The sequence below is a fragment of the Delphinus delphis genome, chromosome 2 (assembly GCF_949987515.2).
Source record: "Delphinus delphis chromosome 2, mDelDel1.2, whole genome shotgun sequence".
NCBI lineage: Eukaryota > Metazoa > Chordata > Mammalia > Artiodactyla > Delphinidae > Delphinus > Delphinus delphis.
This window is the reverse complement of record NC_082684.1, coordinates 22,643,891-22,665,244: the sequence shown is the minus strand read 5'-3', so window position 1 is coordinate 22,665,244 and position 21,354 is coordinate 22,643,891. Positions and strand designations below refer to the sequence as shown.

Sequence of the window (21,354 nt, the reverse complement as noted above, 5' to 3'; positions counted from 1 at the left end):
AACTCGAGAATTAGGGGGCTTTTTCAATCAACACCACGTCAAACAAAAAACAGAGAGCAAGGAGCTCTTTGCAGCAATGCTGATTACACACTTCTGTGAGATGACCTGAAAATACTTAATGGGGAGTGTTACAGAGTCACTACCAAAAAATTCTGTATTTCTCAAATATCATTTAATAAAAACCACAATATCACTGAGTCAATAAAATTTTAAATCTCTTTCAAATATTCATAACTCTAAAAATTAATTCTATCTCTAATATACTACCACTATAAATATTTCAAACTTAAATACCTAAAATTCATGAATATTTTATAAAAGGTGCAAGAACATATTTTTAGACAAAATGGCATATACTACCCAAAAAGTTAAAATCTAGTAAACTTCACTGTGACTACAACCAGCTCAATCACTCTACCACCTGTGTATGAAATAAAACTTTCTATAAATAAAGAGTTCTCACCACTTCTTGTTTTTGGGTTTCATTAAGTTTTTCAGTCAGTTCTTCCAAAGCCCTTTTTGTTTCAGCATCGGACCTAGGCACATAACAAAAAACAGAGTATTTTTTTAAGTTGGCTATTTGAGAAAATATACATAATTCGTGAAATTTACAACATCATAATATGTTATTACATAATACTCTGCTGCAGTGGTTCTTAGACGTTAGCAAACCTATGAAACACCTGGAGGACTTGTTACAAACACAGTATCTATCAGTAGATACACAATGGAGCCCAAGAACGTACATCCCTACAAATTCCTAGGTGATGCTGATACTGACAATCTGGGGACTACACTTAGAGAAACAATGCTATACTAGATCACCTTCAATAAACAAACACACTGAAATAGCTCCCATTTTAAATTAAGAAGAATGAAAGAGGTAAGGAGGACAAAACTCTTGATCTCACATCCTCTCCAGGAATTCATAATCAAATTACATCTGAGTGTGCTATACAAACTCTGTCCTCACTCATTTATCTCCCATTACCTTTTTCCCATCAAATTAATAACACACATGATAAATAACCAAATCGTACAGGAAAACGTATAAAGAAAAGCAAAGCCCTTTCTCTCTCACACTTATCTGGTTCCAACCCCCCCTGGCAACCATGCTCAACTAATACGTTCTCAATTCTTTTGCGGGCTATCTCCATCATTTTCAACTCGAGATATTTTCAACTCTGTTTTGAAATATTTAACTCACACTCTTCTTCAATTTCAGATAAATTTATTACTATTTTCAGTTCTTCTATTGGTTACCTGTGTAACTTAATACATTTATACCCATTATGAATTACTCCATCATAGAGAATTAATGCTTTTTGCTTACATTCTATCATGCTCACATTTTTGTCAGATTCCTAGTTGGATCACTAACTTTCCTGTGCTTTTTTTTTTTTCTAGAGTTTTCCGTTACCTTTTGGCCTTACACGGGTCTTATTATCACATCATTGATGTTTTTCTCCCACTTATTACTCAATCATCTACTAAGAATCTACTCCATTCTTCTTGACTACTTGACTACTCAAAGGACACTTACTTCCTGCTCGAATTCAGTGATTACTTTCTGGGCCTGCTATATGGCTATCATGCTGGAAATTACTTTCACTGAAGTCTCGGGTTAGTTTTACTATTTCTTATAACCTATATCTTCCTTTTTCTTGGTTGCCATTTTATTTTACTCATATGCCCTTAGTAATTTCCTCAGAAAGAAGTTACCTTAAACGGTCAACTTTCTAAGTCTTTAGATCTCTGAGAAAGTCTTTACTTGTACTTCTTTCTTGGCTTTTGTGATTCCATGTGCTCCTGGATTTCCCATACCTCACTAGCTCTTTCTTCTCAAGCCAGCTCCTCTTTTTATATGACTTCTAAATATTGGAACTCCTGGGCATTCAGCTCTGTCCTTGATGTTCTCCCTACAGTTTCTCTCTAGATATCATCCATTTCCATAGCTCCAAATACCACTTCTATATGCTTACCACACTTAAATTTATCTCTCTAATGGAGACTTCTCCTTTGAGTTCCAGAGTAAATATCTGGCTGCATATTTTACATTCCCACTTGGATGTCTCACTGGCATCTGAAACCTAACATATCCAAGGCGAAACTCTTAATTTCTATGCCTCACCTACCCCCACCAGTCTTCCATATTTCAGGAAGTGGATTTACCATCTATTCAGTTACTCAAGTCAGAAATCTGAGAGTCATCCTTGGTTTATTCTCTCTTACCCCTCATAACCAATCCATTGCCAAATCCTAGCTCTCTGTTCTCAGAAAAAAACTTGAAACATCCCTGTTCATCTCTCCCTTACCATAATCCTGGTCAAGCCATCATCTCTCATGCTAATGCAACAGTCTTCTAGTTCACCCTCCTCTAATCAATTTTTCATATGGCATCCAAAATAGGTGAGTTCTCAGTTAACTTTATATAATCCTTTCTAAAAGTTTGCTTTCTAAAAGTTTACTTACAATAATAAGTACACTTATTATTATAAATAATAAGTGTACTCTTATTATTTATGTACCTTTTGCAATAAATGTCATGAAAAATATTAAAAATTAGTAAGTAAATGAGAGTATCAACCTTTCTGAATCATGTAGGAAGTTAAACCTAACAGCTTCCTACCCAGAATTTTTATAAACATGAATTAAGAATTGTGGTCTAAGTAAAGCAGAACTGGATCCTAAATCTTCCTCATCCACAAAGTTAAGCCACCAAGATTCAGAAGAAAACTGACTCTTATTTTGGCTCTAATAAAATTTCTCTGTCTTACATATGCCCCTAGGTCACACAAACTATTACCAGATGGTACCAGCCCATGGATCAGAAGATTCCCAGTCCGCCACTGCATGTCCAAATGACCATTTAAACTAGTCAACAAAACCATCCCTGCAACTTCCCCTGTATCTTCCTACAGGACAACTACTTTCTGAAACTCATGTTCCTAATGCTTAATTTATACCCTTCCTTCAAATGTGGAAAAGCTACATAATAAAGTCATTCCAAGAACATACTGTATTAGAATATTAATGCCATTCTGTTGAGTTTATCAACTTGTCAGAAATAAATACCTAAGTATTAAATTAACTAACCCTTGCCATTTAAAAGATTAATAACACAGCTCAATAATGTAGTTTAAAATTCAGGAATTTAAATGCCTTATTCATATCAGCTACATGTGAAAATGATCTTGAACCACAGTGTACTATAAGTGGTAAAGAGCAGACACTCTGGGGCCTTACTGCCTAGATTTGAATTCTGACTCCACCACATCCCTCCTTTGATCTCCAACAAGCTGAGTTACTTCATCTCTCTGTGCCCTGTTTCCACAACAAAAAAAAAAATGGGAAAAATAATAATTACCACTTCATTAGAACTGTCGTGAGAATTAAACCTAATTCTACCTGACATGAAATAAGTGTTCAATAATATTTACTGGTGGTAGTAGTAATAATGGTAACAGCAAGGTCTTTTATTCTTATTACTAAATTTCCTGCCTTCCTCATACAGAAGCAGATAAGTTATGCAGACTACAGTTGATATTCAGATTTAACATTTACAGCTTTGACTCTTTTTGCTATAGCAACACAAAACTGTCATGTGGAATGATTTCATTAGCTCGAGTACGAGTTAGCAAGTGAACCTAGCAAGTGAACGAATTTCAATTCACCTTTTTTGTTCTCTAATCATTGCTGTATATAGATTATGACTTTTGAGATGGTATAAATGTTTATTCCTTGAAAAATATGGTCTCTAAATGAAAGTCACCTGTCACCACTGATGATGAAAATGAAGACAGTGAAGAAATCTTAAATAAAGTGATACCTCTTAGGGAATACCCAGAATTGACAAAATTGCAAAAACTGGGCAGACATAAACAACTAGCTTTTGAAGATTTCAACTGAAAGATGAAATGTCAGATTCTACAATGGCTCATGTCCACTGACAAATTCCACATTATGCTTCTATTTGCTCCAATGTCGATCAATGGGTCTCTCTCCCCGATGTATTTGCAAATCTACCTCTTTACTAAGGTCTTGCAACATATCTCTCCATAATGTCAGCATGAAATAAAATGTTCTTAAAAATACGAAATTAATTTGTCTAACACTGAGTCATGATACATTGTAAATTCAAAGGGTTTTGAACTGTTCTATGAATATACTTTAAAATACTAGTATAAAAACATAGCACTTTTTTTTGGAAATTCATGTAAACATGTCAATTATAGAACCTATTTTATTCTTCTAATAATTCACCCCTCAACAAAAATCATATTCAGCTTTTACCGGCTTCTTCTGGCAAGTTCCCGGTTGAAATCATCTCCAAGGCGAACTTGTTCACTGCTGAGGTCTCGGAGGGACTGATGAAAAGCATGAAACTAATAAAAGCAAAACAAAGTTATCCATTTAGGATTCTGTTGAATTCTTCCATAAAGATTCACTGAGGGTAAGAATAAGAACTTGCTCTTTGCAATAATACCCATATTTTATAATGTTATCAAGACCTAATAAAATTTTTTCTCTCGAAGAGAAGTTTTTAAAACTATATATAACACTGACCATTACATCCTCTATAGTGCACTATTTCACTCTTTATAGATACTCTTGAAAAGAGGTCTGGAAACTTTTTCTGTAAACAGTACAACAGCATATATTTCAGGCTTTCAGGTTCTATGGCCTGTGTCATAGTTACTCAACTCTGCCATTATAGCACAAAAGTAGCCATAATCAAATGAGCATGGCTGTGTTATGGAACTTTATTAAACTAGACCACATGCCTCAGCATGCCAACCCATGCTGCCAAGAAACCCTTGCCCACATGCATGAGGAACCATGAACAAGAATGTATGGAGCAGGGCTTCCCTGGTGGCGCAGTGGTTGAGAGTCCGCCTGCTGATGCAGGGGACACGGGTTCGTGCCCCGGTCTGGGAAGATCCCACATGCTGCAGAGCGGCTGGGCCCGTGAGCCATGGCCGCTGAGCCTGCACGTCCGGAGCCTGTGCTCCGCAACGGGAGAGGCCACAACAGTAAGAGGCCCGCGTACCGCAAAAAAAAAAAAAAAAAAGAAAAAAAAAAGAATGTATGGAGCAGCACTGTTCATGATGAGAACACTAAAAACAAACCAAAGTCCATTAAAAATGAAATGGAGATAAACTGCAATATATTCCTCCAGCGGAGTATCACACAGCAGTGAAAATGAAATGATCAAACCTACTTACACTCCAAAAACAAAACATTAAATGGAAAAGGAAAGTTACAAAAAAAGTTACACTGCATTATTCCATCTATATAAAGTTTAACACAGGCAATACTAAGCAAGATATAAGCAGTAAAAATATTTTTAAAAATCAAGAGAATGATTAACATAGAAGTCAAAATAGTTGATAGCCCTTGGGGAAAGGAGGAGTGTAAAAGAGGTTTGGGGTGTATTATAAACCTCTATTTCTTGGTCTGGGTGGTAGTTACATGGATTTTTCATATTGTTGTACTTTTAATGGTAAATATGTATGCTATACATGTATGTGTAGGCTATAATTTATAATAAAAAACTAAGTTATACAGACTTGCAGAAATAAAAAATTGATTCATTTCAACAAATTCACATTGTGCAACTAACCAGTGCCAGCAACTGTGCTGGGAAACAAGTGTCATGGGAGACAGATATGTAAACAAAACCACAAATGCTGCACTGGGGCATTAAGAAAGTAAACAGTCATATGGAGCTAAAGGTCATCATAAGAAATGGACTAAAACAAGGAAGAACAATTAAAAAGAAAGGAGTGGAGGTAATACAGCAGATGAACAACAGACCATTCACTTAGGTTTTGCTGTGATGATTTTCCAGTTTTGCAAAGCAGAGTCCTAGGACTCATCTTTGACACCACCTTTTCACTCATTCCCGCCCTCCCCAAATGGTCATCTGATCTTCAAGACCTTTCATTTTATCCACCAAATAGTTTTTAAATCTACCACTTTCTCTCCAACTCCATTTATCCTAATCCAAGCGGCCATCAGCTCACACCCAGAACACAGCAATATCCTTCTAATTGGTTTACCCACACTGACTCTATTTTCTACACTAGAGCCAGAGTGATCTTTTCGAAGTAACTGTCACCCTCTTACGTGGCTGTGCATGGTCTCAGGGTTTCACACTTCTTTAGCCACATGGCCTTCTTTAAATTACTCATAGGTGCTATCTTCCTTCCTGCCAAGGTATTTGTTCTACCTCAAATGACTCTTACTCAACTTTCGGATCTCAGCTCAATCAGCCTTTCTTTGGGAAGCCTTCCCTAACTGCGCAGGTCCCTCTATAAACACTCCTATAGCCCTATGCTTCCTTCCGTTAGAGCAAGCATCTCGGCTCACAATTATGGGTGTATTTACATACTTTTTGATTAGTATCTAGCTCCCCCTCTAAACTGTAAGCTCTGTGAAAAGTCAAGGTTTTTGCTCATCACTGTTTCCAAGCCCCAGCACTGTCCCAGGACAAAGGCACTAAATAAATAAAATGAAAGAGTAAGTAATATTAGGATATTGTTCTCTGCTCTAGGTTTTATCACATAATCCACACTAGCAAGTTGCACCTACCAAAAACTAACACTGTCAAGGAAAAGTTTCTACAAGGCGTCTTCTAATGCACTTGGTTCTGTTATCTCTTTATCTTATGTTATAATAAGGGAAAGCTACAGATGAGTATCCTAACAAACTCTGAGTCCTCAATCTTAAAACTACCAAAACAAAGATGTCTAAGTCAGCAACATCTCCTAGTCCTTATCTAATTAATTTAGCTACCCAACACAATAACAAAAAAAATTTTTTTCAGCTCTTGCATAGAAGTTTAAAGAGGCAGAAAAAGAAATATAGCTATAGAACTAATACCTTCAAAATCTTTAGTGAATACATAGAAAAAGCCTAGAATTCCTGCTTAATACAAAGTGGCTCCATCAGTGATTCAGCAAATCAGAAAAACACTAATGGAAAAATCAATAGGTTAACCACACAAAGACTAACTTATTCATACTAAACTAAACTTAGAAAAATAGAAACTAGCTGACTTAGCAGAGCTTGGAAAAGAGCAAGCCATCTGAGCAAGGAAACAAAACATGTCCAGCTAAACTCACTTTTAAATGTTCTACAAAATATAATCCTCCATAACAAAATTCAAAATAAATGTATGATGATCAACACATTGAAAATAAAATACTTTACTTGGTTTAAAAAAAAAATCATTACAAAATTAGTGATGATCAAACTCTTAGTTAAAATACAGCCATAAAATTCAAGTGTTAGTGATTTAAATAGAAATGCAAGGAACCAGACTACAGAATGGGTACAAAATACCTGGCCCATGTCATCAGTCTCCCGAACAAATCGGACACCAGTTCTGGACCTATTTCGTTTAATACCCTGTTGATCCCCATAGTCCTTCAGAGGTGAGGTAGGTGGAAAACGGTGGCTCTCTTTACAGAAGAAAGAAAAGGGAAAGGATTAAAAACACCACATGAGAAGAAACAATCTAAAATTTTACTCAGGAAATACACAGCAGACATGGATATATACATGTGCCCTCAACCTGGATTATTTCCCACAGACAATCACAAACAAATATCTTGCTGTGGCCATAAAATTCCACAAAATTGGCACTTATCTTGCTCTTAAAGCAGATAAAATGAACAATTGAAATAACCTGGAACTAGAATACATCAAAAATTCTAATTGGCTGTATTTTTCAAAGAAGCAATATAGTATTTTCTCTTACATAAAACTAGTAAGTTGCTAAAAAAAAAAAATAACTTTTATGACTCCCTAAAATAATACTAATAAAAAAGAATTTTTCAAATAATGAATTATCTAAAATCTGAATGGTGTTTAAAAATCAGTATAGGGCTTCCCTGGTGGCGCAGTGGTTCAGAGTCCGCCTGCCGATGCAGGGGACACGGGTTCATGCCCCGGTCCGGGAGGATCCCACATGCCACTGAGCGGCTGGGCCCGTGAGCCATGGCCACTGAGCCTGCACGTACGGAGTCTGTGCTCCGCAACGGGGGAGGCCACAACAGTGAGAGGCCCGCGTACCGCAAAAAAAGTAAATAAATAAATAAAAAATCAGTATAAACTAAACTACATAAAGAAATATAGCTGATTGTGATTTTTAATCATTATTATCATGACCAATAATGATATTAACAACACAAGCTACTAATGTTCACTCTGTCTAAATCGCCTCTCTTCACTGCAGACTTTTCTAAGTCTCTTCTATTCAAACATGAACCTCAGTGCTGTAGGAAAGTATAATTATATGCAAACTAAGTGTTATCACCTTTTATGTAGCCATTGAAATCGAGCTGCACACCAAGGATAAAATTCCCCTGTTATTAACAAGTGTCACAGGATATTTCATAATGAGACTTTTGAAAAATTATGAACCTAGGACAAGATTTCTAATCCAGAAAGTACACCACACAGTAAATCCTATGTGTGTGTGTGTTTTGACTGGAGGCAGACAATTAAATAAGGTTCTGTCAGTTGAAGCTCTACATGGTCTACAGAGCCTGAGAAGAAAAAAGTAACAGACTCAGAATATCAAAGTCCCATTGAACATGCTTCAAAGTATACTTCTAACACCTTATTTGTATGATTTTATGTATGGGTTATATTTGTCTAAATACTACATGTATCCAATATGTACTTCAGGAATATTTTTAAGACAAAGAAGAGGTTTTCAGAACATCTGAAGAGTTTACCTGTCACAGTGCCACCATCGAGGTCACTTGTACTCAGACTTGTAACAGAAATACTTCTCCCTCCTGAGTTTCTCAATAACCGTTGACTCCGCAGTTGGCCTATTGAATGCTCCAAGCTTTCTTTTAACTAAATTAAAGGATACAATGAAGTTTAAAAAACTTCCAGATACAAATAAGCCTAGAGATTTTAAAGCTATTCATGAACTATCTGGGTTCCCAAAGAGAATTTATATCAGAGAAAATTTTGAACTAAGTTATATTAATAGAAATATAAAAATAGTAAACATAAATATTTTAAGACCCAATTCTAACATCTGGTTTTAAATAGCATCTGTCACTACCTATTCCATCTTTCTATTACCATCAGATTGATGTGCCCATGCTTAGAAACATAACAAGGCCAACACATCTGAAAAAGAGAAAGCCTTCCTTCTAAACATTCCTTCAGAAACCTCAGATCTATAATAAACAGGAAAATGAACAGCTGTCACAGTGACTTCTGCTTTGAAAAAAAAGTGCACTGCCCAATTCTGTAGCAGAGTACCTTTCATTCATTCAAAGATTTCAAATCCCGGAAAACCATGTGGTCAGATGTTGGACTGTTAGTACAAACTAGGATCACAGTTGTCCAAATGCTCTCTTCAGGTTATTAGGAAGTTAGCCAGCAGGGAATATAAGACAACATCTTTTAAGACCTAAAGGGCTACAATAAATAAAATCACGCTTAATACTGAGAATATAATCCAGAGCTGTACAGAACTATTGACCTGAAAAGGGGATTCAACAAAAACCCAAAGGAACAAAGAGTAAAACTTAGGAAAATCCACATACCCTGAATTGCTGAGAAACTTCTGGTCTAGACATTTTAGCCAAGGATGAATAAAAAATAATATTAATAAAAATAATGTATGGATCCAGAAAACAAGTCATCTGTAACTGTTTAAAGAGAATGTCAAAACAAAACAATTGATTGAAAAGAGAGGGCTTCCTAAATTCAGCCAGAATTAAAAGGTAGAACACCACTGATGGAGGAAATAAGTTGGTTTCCTTGGGGAACTGTGCAGAAAGAAAGTAGCTTCAACTGAAGGAAGAGCACAGCTGAAACAGAATATGAGTCACAAATGAGTAAATCCTTTTTCACTTTGGTTGTTTGGACTTAGCTGTTCTGGAGAACCAAGGTTAAAATAGGCTGGATTAAAAGAAGTAGAGTTAGAATTTCAACAATTTATCTCTATTACCACTCTCATTTCTGGAAAAAAAAAAGAAAGAAAGAAAAAGCTAATATTTCCATACCCTCTGTTCCCTGCTTCTCTAAACTGGCATTTGTGCAATACCATCCTGCCTGAGTGTTCACCAGCTGTAGGACCTAGACTATCAATCCAGGAAACATACAGATGAGGCCTGGGAGAACTAAGGTCTACCTGGAGAGTAATTTATACACAAGTAAAATAAAAAACTATGTTTAACATGTAAGTAGTCAAGAGGTCTTACACAGTGAACACAAAATAGCATATCAGTAATCTATGACAGTCAGAATAAAATTGTACAATGTTAAAATTAAAAAGCTCAAATCCAAACTGTAACATTAAAAAAGGACTAGAAAGGTAAAATGACTTTAGATCACATAAGTTAGTGACAGAATCAGCTCTACTAACTTTTCCTGTGTTTATTATTTGCATCTTTCAAGCTAAGCCTGATGTCAGTATCCTTTTTCATAGTTTTTTTTTTTTTAATTGAAGTAAAGTTGATTATCCTTTTGGAAGTAAAGTCAGCTGACATTTCTAATCATTGCTTCTTTTTGAAGGTAATTTGCCCCTTACAGCTCTGGCTCTTTTTAAGATTTTCTCTTTGACTTTGAGTGTCAATGGTTTTACAATGATACGACTATGTACAGCTTTACTTGTAGTTATCCCATTTCTGACCCACAGAGATCATGGAATCTGTAGCTTAATCTCTTTCATGTGTTGTAAATTTTCAGCCACATCTCTTCATTCTTTCTGCGTCATTCTTTCTTTCCTCTCCTGGAAATCCAGTTGGATTTAAGTTTTATCTTTTCTACCAAATCCCATGGGTCATTTATGCTCTTTTCTGTATTGTTCATCCATGCCTCCATTCTTCTTTTTGGATATATTATGCTGATCTATCTCTCAATCTATTAATTCTCTCTTTAACTGTGTACAAGCTGTTACTTAATCCATCTGTTGATGGTTTTTTCTAATTTATTTGTTTGTTTATCTTAGTTATATTTTTCAGTTTCTGTAATTTTCATTTTTTGTCTTTTTTGTTTGGTTTTTTATAGAGTTTTCAATTGTCAAAATTCTCAATCTTTTAATTTCTTTTTTCTTTTTTTTTTTTTTGCTGTACGCGGGCCTCTCACTGTTGTGGCCTCTCCCATTGCGGAGCACAGGCTCCAGACGTGCAGGCTCAGCGGCCATGGCTCACGGGCCCAGCCACTCCACGGCATGTGGGATCTTCCCGGACCGGGGCACGAACCCGTATCCCCTGCATCGGCAGGCAGACTCTCAACCACTGCGCCACCAGGGAAGCCCTCAATCTTTTAATTTCTTGAACAGGTTAATCATAGTTATTTTTTAATCTCCTACTTGTTTCTCTTGTCTGTTTTTTCCCTTGGTTTTCAGTCAACTCTTGTATTTTCTTATGCCTGAGTATTTTTTTTATCATGTGATAGACATTATATATGAAAACTGTGGAGCTATTTAAAGCTCTGGATGATGACATCTTCCTTCAGAAGGGATTTGGGTTTGCTTCTATCAGGAAGTCAGGCTACGGTCACTAGGAAACCCAATGTACCTTAATTCATTAGAACTGAGATGATTCAAAGCTGGGCTTCTGTCCCCATCAGCACTGGTCAATTTTCAATTTATCACTGCTCTGATTTTCAATTCACCATTTTTCCTAGGCTATCACTCTTTGGGGTCTCAATCAAAAGCTGGAGGGTTCCTGAACTCCAATTTTGGTCTCTCTAGCCTCTTTGAGTCTACAGATAGTTCTAATCTTATCTGCTTCTAAGCCACCTCTTTTGAAATCAGCTACTGCCTTGACAGAGAAAGAGTCCCAAATGTAGGACTCTTCCTTCTGGACTTCTATTTTTGCCAGATCTTGACTATAAAATTCCTCACTGCCTTGGTAGTTCTCTGATGGTTTCATAATATTATTTTTTACAATTTTTTTGCCTTTCCAGTTGATCTGAATGGGAGAGTTGATCCAAAATAATCTTATCTACCAATGCCAGAAGCAGAACTTGCCAGCATCCTTTTCATGTGGGCTTATTTGCTAACAAATCCTGAGCTGTAACTAAAAGCTGATTAAGAAGAGGAATTTTCACACACACATGCACACACACAATATCACTGCTAACAACAACAAAAAACTCACCATGGAACATATGGGAAAATATTGCAGAACAACAGAAATGATACATTACCCCCAAAATCTAGGAGGAATAACAGATGTTAGAAAATTGATCATTTCAGAAATAAGATAAAAAGTTAGACAAACTATTTGGCAACCTCATTTTAAAACTCTCAAAAGATGTATCATAAGCCATTGAACAGATGAACAGGCTAATACATAAAGACCAAAAAACTGAACTGTAAAAGGTAAATGAGTGAGATGAAGATTTCTTTTAATCACTCCTACAAACGTCATGGCAAAAACAGATCCTCCACCTAAGATACAAAACTAAACATGTAATAAAATTAGAACCTACACTTAAAGTAGCAATAATACAACAGACATGGCACAAAATCTATTCATGATGTACAAAACCAATTTGATAACTCCTAAACTACAAAAACCAAAAGATAAAATTTGTTTTAAACTCTTTAGGATTATAACTTCTAATTAGATGCAAGGCAAACCAAACTCGAAATTACATAAAAACAAAACAACACTAATAAAATTCAATTTAATATTAATTTATAATATTATGATGGATAATGCTATTTTGCTGAAACTAAATCAGTGTTCCACACAGACTGTGGTACTGACTGCAATGGTGCAGATTCTAAAAGTTTATCATGAATACCTCACCACATACCAAGTGTTGATTCCATTTCCCCCACTTTCCCCTATATAAACTACCACAAAACCAGCATCATGGAACATGTTATGACATATTTTCACCTCAACTTGATATAAATGTACCATTTACATATTAGGTCTATTCTTTTATCTCTGTTCATTTGACATTAGACTAAAACAAACGAAGCATTACTATAATGTACCAGTAAGAATGAAAATAAAACTTGGGCACTGAAATTGAATGGCAATACTTGTTTGCAAGGTAGTTTATCCAAATTGTTAAGACATGCTTTTAAACACAGAAGTCAAGTGGGAAATCTCTCTATAGCCAAAGATGAAATAATTTGGGCATCGATAAAAATATTAACTACAATGGAATAAAGCAGTTGAAACGAATAAATTTGTGAGTTAATGATACTCAAGGAGAAAAAAATAGTCACTGGTCACCAGCAGAGAATGTTAGGGAAATAACTCATTATTTTGGAAACTAGTAAATAAATTAAAAAAATTTTAAACGTATAAGCTTTTAGATTAACATTAACATAGCAAATTTTAAAATCCTCATAGAGATCTCTGAAAACCCTGTTACATCTCTATTTGAAAGTCTGATTTGAGACAAAATATAAGTCAAGCTTAGAGAATCGAAAAATACATACAACTCTGAAAAACTGACTATACTGCACACCAAATCAATGAAAAGAGATCATCTAGGCAGCAATGGGTCCTCCATATAAGAAGTGTGATCATTAAAAACATCATGATTCACAAGGACCAGAGGAAAGCCTAGCAGTACTTTCCTCAGTTCTACTCCTTTTGTTTCTGTTCCTGTTGACATATTTCACACCCTAATATTTTATTTTGAGGATGAAATAAGATAATGTATGTAAAATAATTAGAGCAATGCTTAGGGAAGATTAGTTTGTTGAGTAAATGGTAGTTTTTACTGTGATGACTACACACAATGAATATAAGAGCAAAAGTAAATGAAGAAATTGGATGTTTTAATCTGGAGAAGCTCTTTAGAAGAATGTCATTCCCTAAAAATGACTTCACTGAATTCTTCTAGTTGTATATCTACAGGCTCTTAAACAGCAAAAATATCAATATTCTCACTATCAGCTATTTCTTTTTAACCCCACATCTAACTCCTCCATAATACAATTCAAATTTCATTCCAGCATTATCACTTTTCATTTCCTTGCCACACTTTCACCTTTTTGACCAATTCCTTTATTATTATTATTATTATTATTATTTATTCTTGTAAAATAGCATGCAGGTTTACCATTGGGAGGCAAGGAGGTATCACAACTATAATTTTCACTGTCTGCGACCCATCAGCAAGACTTCAAAAGCAGCAATTTGTTATTTATACAATAATGTGTGGACTGAAGAGCCAGCAGTAAAGTTTGTCCTTTTTGCAGTTACTCATCGTTAATATACTGTTGTGTTAGCTGAAATGTGAATTGTGTTATTTGGGGACTGGTGTTATTTGACCAAATAGGGGTAATGAAATTCATGCACATCGAAACCATGCAACAAGGACCAACTGTCTTTACTTTTCAGCATTCGGAGAGGTTTTATAGCTGTATTCAGTGGAAGAGTATGCTAAACTCCACCTAGCCTGGGACCAGAACTCTAGTTTGTTTGTTTAAGTAAAAAAATATTGACTTTCCAAAATTCATTAATAGCAAGCTTCTTGACCAGTTTCTGGGAAGGTAAGGTTACAAGCAACTGTAAACAACTAAGAAACTAGGCACCAACTTCACACACACTAACAAAAATGCCTAAGAAATAAATCATATTCAGTAAAATTTGACTTCAATAAGATGAGATGAAAAAAGGCAAAGAACCACATGGGTAAACTTCGTTGGTCAATTTACAGTTACTGATACTAATAACCAGTGTATCTCACGTATTCACATTCTCAACAAAACTAATCACATTCTTGACTAAGCTCACTGTGAGAAAGAGAAAAATATATCACACTAAAACTAGTCACTAGGACATTCTGAAAAGATATCTACCATTACTTCCACAAAGAGACCATAATAAAAATGAAGTAGGAACAGTGATTACTCACACATAAATATAGTAGCTACCAAATATTCAAATAATTAGCTTACATACAAATGAAAAACACAACTTTAAAAAAAAAACCTTGATAAAAATTCTAAATGCTGCAATTCAAAGTCAGCTTAAATTCTGGAAACCATTAAAGATCCTATTTAGTTTCTCCAGATACTTTCTTACTCCAAAGTATCCCTTATTTTCATACTAAGAAAACATATCCCCTAACATAACACAGATTATACAGAAATGCATGCAAAGTATAGGTAACTGCATTCACTTAGCTGCATAGTTGAGCAGAAATTGGAAACATCTGAATATTTCATCTAACCATTTAGTTTTGTTTTCACCTGACAGTAAAGACTCAGTATTTAGCAAACATTCACAATGTATATAGCACTGGTGACTATGGAGACAGTTTGTGTAGTAAGTTTAGATATACCTATAACGTTGACATTAGAAACAAACAAAAAAATTAAAGTACTTTGATTTACAAATCTTAGGGGTCAACTTGGCAAAATCCAGGGCAAGAGTAGAGGCAGAAAAGAGGTCATTTTAAAAAGTTTGTCCTGGGTAATAACGTCAACCGTAGGCACATTGATTAAGTGCTTTCTGCTTGACTTTCCTTCACTGCCTGTTTCTCCACAGAATGCCAAGCTTGATCTGGCAATACACTGCAAAATAGATTGGTTGTAGAGTTAATTTTATCAGCTCTATTTTGGTTCCTTACAGTCTATTAAAACTAGAACAAAGAGAAGGAGGAGGACAAAAAAGGAGGTAGAAGAGGTGGAGGAGGGGAGTTTTATAAAATTAGAGTGCAAATTTATGGTTTGCATACTTTTCTGGTCCCACCATCTGTTGCTGAAATGTATTTTTTAAATGGTTGCTGCTATCTTATTTTTTATTTACCAGAAAGATCATTAGCTCTGACTGCTATCCCTAACCTCTCTCCATAGGCTGATTTATGGAAATATAAGTCTATACTAATAGTTCTGAAATTTAGAAATTCCCTTTCAAATGATACATCATATTTATTTATGTGACTATTTTATTTTTAAATGAGATCTCATATATTCAAAGCCCACATAGCATACATATTCTAACGATTTTTAAAATTTTTTAAAGTGTTTCCATATAATATTCTGAATGTTATTAAATGAGCATACATGGGGGCTTCCCTGGTGGCCCAGTGGCTAAGACTCTGAGCTCCCAATGCAGGGGGGCTGGGTTCGATCCCTAGTCAGGCAACTAGATCCCACATGCTGCAACTAAGAGTTAGCATGCCATAACTAAAGATCCTGCATGCCTCAACTAAGACCCGGTACAGCCAAATAAATAAATAATTTTTTTAAAAAAAAATGAGCATGCATGGAAAATGGAATGTGCTCTTAATAGTACATTATTGTATTTTGGGTGGACAGACAATATAATCATGGACATAAGGGGGGAAAAGCAGCATTATGTATGCTGTCTAATTTGGCATATACTTTGAAGTCAAAACAATCAGATACACCTATCACTGTGAACGTTACAACATATTATGTTGTTTATAGTCACAATAATACACAAAAGTAACTGAAGTTAGGCCCAGTGAATTCAAGGAAAGGAAAGGAAGAATACTCAGTGCCTATAATGTACCAAGTACTTAATCTATATTAAGAACATAGCAAATACTTGAAGATAGGGATTACTGGATGAATTAAAGAAGTAACAAGAACATAAATGTTTATCAAGTGTCTAAAACAGCGTGACTACTTCAATAAATGTTAGTTATAATAAGGCATATATAATTATGTTCATTTTCCAGATGATTAAATTCAAGTTCAGAAAGATTTAATAACTTGCCCAAAATCACTGAAATGGTTTCTAGTGGAAAAAAATCAGGATTCAATTTTAAGTCTGACTCCAAAGTTTACATTTTTCCACTAGCCTCAAAGCAAAATTCTGTAAAAATTATTCTCCTGTCTAGTAGTTTCATGAGAAACTTGGCAATAAAATTTTAAACATAAGACTCTAAGAACCTAATTCCTAAGATCTGAAATATATTTACAAAAAAAGTTCCTAACAGAATTCAGTTGTTCCATTGTAATTTCTTACCCATACATTCTCACTACTTAGCACTGAAGTTGTTAAAAGATGGAACAGTTCTCACCTTTAGGACAATTAGCAGAACTCAGCCAGAGAGAAAGGGATGGGTACCTTCAGCTCTGGGATATTACAAGTGGCTTGTGCCTGGCTCCAAACAATTAACATTAAGCTTCTAGGCTGTCACTATGTATATCTAACAACTGAAATCCATTGAAAAGAAGAAAAAACCTGGACTTCGTTATTTAACATTCAAATTCTTCCAAAGTTCATATACGCCAGATGGTAACGTCCTATTACTCCCAAAGGGAAATTTTAATCAGAGTACTTAATTAGAAGAAAAATTACCTATTAATGCAAGTCTCTAAGCTCTAATTTGATTTTACTATATTTTAACCACTCTTTACCTTAAAAATGTACTTAATGAATCTGCTGATTTGAATCAAAAGAACTGTATCTTTCTTTTATACCAAATATTAACTACTTTAGCCTCATCAGCTGCAGTCCAAATTTCCACTGCAGAAGGTATTAACTTTTTATGTTGAATATTCTTTCTTGAGGGCATTCCATTTTTATGGCATTAACATAAAAACAGACCTGTTCTCTCATGAATAGGAACACACAGCTCTAGATATGTTCTAAACATTAAGCTAATCAGTTGCACTATTTAACATAGGAGTATATGTTCCAAATATTCCCAGTAAACTTTCATATAAAACCAACCCCCACAGGTCCTCTTTGGACCAAATGTTCTCAGACCGCCCAAGAAATTTACAGCATGAGAAATAATGCAGGATGACACTTACTTAAGGTCATGAAGTTCATTAAGACCAAAGATCCTAAGTCATACTATCCAACTTAATATGGCTGATTGGTTGGGCTGGCTACAAGAAAGTCTTGTTAAAAAAAAAAAAAAATCAGTGGTTGTTACTTAGGAAGAAGGGGGAAACCAGTGCTGGTGTAGGCAACCTGCAGAATCCACCACACTGCCTTAAGTGGCAGCTAGAACAGCCAACTTTGGCAAGCCTTCAATGCCAATCCTAGCTCAGCATCGGATTTCTTCCCATTCTGTTTCTGTATTTGTTCCATCTAACTCTCATTCTGGACATTGCACCAGCTGTAACATTAATGACTTGTGTGATAATGGGCTTTGGTTTTTCAATCAGTTAAGATAATCTCCAGAATCTAGTTTATAAATGTAAATTATATAACCCTTCAAACTTTGAATCCAAAATCCCAATTTTCAGAAAAATTAAATTCATATCATCATTAAAATGTGAGCAAGCACAACTCAATGATGTGAATGAATCCTGATGCTGGGTTTTGGGATAATGTCCTATCCTTGGCTCTGTCACTGACTAACTGTGAGACTGTGGGCAAGCTAGTACCCATTCTGTGCCTTAGTATTTTTATCTTGTAAATGAGGATAATAATAGTATCTACCTAATAGGACTGTTGAGAGAATTAAATGAGTTATCACACAAAAAACAAAAAGGTACCTGTAAACTAAGCTTATGAAGATATTCCCAAAGAGAATATGAAAAGGTAGATGCTACTTCTCTATGAAACACCACACACCCCATTGCTGACCCTCTAACACTGCTCAACTCCTCACAGAGAGAGGCCTTCACATATTATAAGCAAATAAATAAATTTAGAGTTGGAATAAAGATTCAAGAAAACAACAGTGAAATTATGTACATTTCAAGAAAAGGTAGTCAAAAAAGTGACTCATCATGACTCCTGACCCTTACAAAACCAACAGGAATAATTCTCACAATTCTCTTGTTAGGGCAGATCGTCTCAGGAGGAAAGCATTGCACTGAATATTTACATAGCTCCTCACTCACTGGCGAATTATGTTCACAAAACTGAACCTCCATAAAATAAATATGTAAGTTCATACACAGTTGACCCTTGAACAACATGGGTTTGAACTGCACTGTTCACCTGCGGATTTTTTTCAGTAGTAAATACCACAGTACTACATGATCCAAGGTTCGTTGAATCCATGAACACAGAATCACAGATACAGAGGAACTGCAGAGAGGGAGGAACCTCAGATACCAAGGGCCAACTATAAGTTATACACAAATTTTCAACTGTGTGGAAGGCCAGAGCTCCAAATACCATGTTGTTCAAAGGTAAACTGTATATCACTTGTATCCATTTCCTGAGGTTTAGCATTAGTATCATTTATAAGATCTAAGTTAAAAATAAAAGTTCTTGAGATACCCTCATCCACAGAGAGCAGACAGCAGAAGCAAGAAGAACTACAATCCTGCAGCCTGTGGAACAAAAACCACATTCACAGAAAGATAGACAAGATTAAAACGAAGAGGGCTACGTAACAGATGAAGGAACAAGATAAAACCCCAGAAAAACCACTAAATGAAGTGGAGATACGCAACCTTACAGAAAAAGAATTCAGAATAATGATAGTGAAGATGATCCAGGACTTCGGAAAAAGAATGGAGGCAAAGATCAAGAAGATGCAAAAAATGTTTAACAAAGACCTAGAAAAATTAAAGAACAAACAAACAGAGATGAACACCACAATAACTGAAATGAAAACTACACTAGAAGGAATCAATAGCAGAATAATTGAGGCAGAAGAACAGATAAGTGACCTGGAAGATAGAATGGTGGAATTCACTGCTGCAGAACAGAATAAAGAAAAAAGAATGAAAAGAAATGAAGACAGCCTAAGAGACCTCTGGGACAACATTAAACGCAACAACATTTGCATCATAGGGGTCGCAGAAGGAGGGGAGAGAGAGAGAGGACCAGAGAAAATATTTGCAGAGATTATAGTCAAAAACCTCCATAACATGGGAAAGGAAATAGCCACCCAAGTCCAGGAAGCACAGAGAGTCCCATACAGGATAAACCCAAGGAGAAACATGCCGAGACACACAGTAATCAAATTGGCAAAAATTAAAGACAAAGAAAAATTATTGAAAGCAACAAGGGAAAAACAACAAATAACATACAAGGGAACTCCCATAAGGTTAACAGCTAACTTCTCAGCAGAAACTCTACAAGCCAGAAGGGAGTGGCAAGATATACTTAAAGTGATGAAAGGGAAGAACCTACAACTAAGATTACTCTACCCGGCAAGGATCTCATTCAGATTCGATAGAGAAATCAAAAGCTTTACAGGCAAGCAAAAGCTAAGAGAATTCAGCACCACCAAACCAGCTCTACAACAAATGTTAAAGGAACTTCTCTAAGTGGGTAACACAAGAGAAGAAAAGGACCTATAAAAACAAACCCAAAACAATTAAGAAAATGGTCACAGAACTTACATATCGATAATTACCTTAAACATGAATGGAGTAAATGCTCCAACCAAAAGACACAGGCTTGCTGAATGGATACAAAAACAAGACCCATAAATATGCTGTCTACAAGAGACCCACTTCAAATCTAGGGACACATACAGGGGATGGAAAAAGATATTCCATGCAAATGGAAATCAAAAGAAAGCTGGAGTAGGAATACTCATATCAGATAAAATAGACTTTAAGATAAAGAATGTTACAAGAGACAAGGAAGGGCACTACATAATGATCAAGGGATCAATCCAAGAAGAAGATATAACAATTATAAATATATATGTACCCAACATAGGAGCACCTCAATATATAAGGCAACTTCTAACAGCTGTAAAAGAGGAAATTGACAGTAACACAATAATAGTGAGGGACTTTAACACCTCACTTACACCAATGGACAGATCACCCAAAAGGAAAATAAATAAAGAAACAGAAGCTTGAAATGACACAACAGACAAGATAGATTTAACTGATATTTATAGGACATTCCATTCAAAAACAGCAGATTACACTTTCTTCTCAAGTGCGCACAGAACATTCTCCAGGATAGATCACATCTTGGGTCACAAATCAAGCTTCAATAAATTTAATAAAATTGAACTCATATCAAGCATCTTTTCTGACCACAGCACTATGAGAGTAGAAATCAATTACACGGGAAAAAACATAAAAAACACAAACACATGGAGGCTAAACACTACGTTACTAAATAACCAAGAGATCACTGAAGAAATCAGAGAGGAAATCAAAAAATACGTAGAGACAAATGACAATGAAAACACGACAATCCAAAACCTATGGGAGGCAGCAAAAGCAGTTCTAAGAGGGAAGTTTATAGCTATACAAGCCTACTTCAAGAAACAAGAAAAATCTCAAATAAACTATCTAAACTTACACCTAAAAGAACTAGAGAAAGAAGAACAAACAAAACCCAAAGTTAGCAAAAGGAAAGAAATCATAAAGATCAGATCAGAAATAAATGAAAAAGAAATGAAGGAAACAATAGCAAAGATCAATAAAACTAAAAGCTGGTTCTTTCAGAAGGTAAACAAAATTGATAAGCCATGAGC

At 35.4% G+C, this 21,354-nt stretch overlaps 1 protein-coding gene across 1 annotated transcript in view; it reads right to left on the bottom strand.

The window, feature by feature from the left end:
- The window catches only part of CEP128 (centrosomal protein 128), a 435,188-nt gene that overhangs the window by 384,562 nt on the left and 29,272 nt on the right, over nt 1-21,354 (bottom strand). Inside the window, exons 4-7 of the mRNA XM_060003365.1 lie at nt 8,748-8,874; nt 7,348-7,466; nt 4,294-4,385; nt 464-536 (exon numbers count right to left, since the gene is read on the bottom strand). Of these exons, the coding sequence (XP_059859348.1) occupies nt 464-536; nt 4,294-4,385; nt 7,348-7,466; nt 8,748-8,874 (411 nt within the window). The remainder of the gene's footprint in view (nt 1-463; nt 537-4,293; nt 4,386-7,347; nt 7,467-8,747; nt 8,875-21,354) is intronic.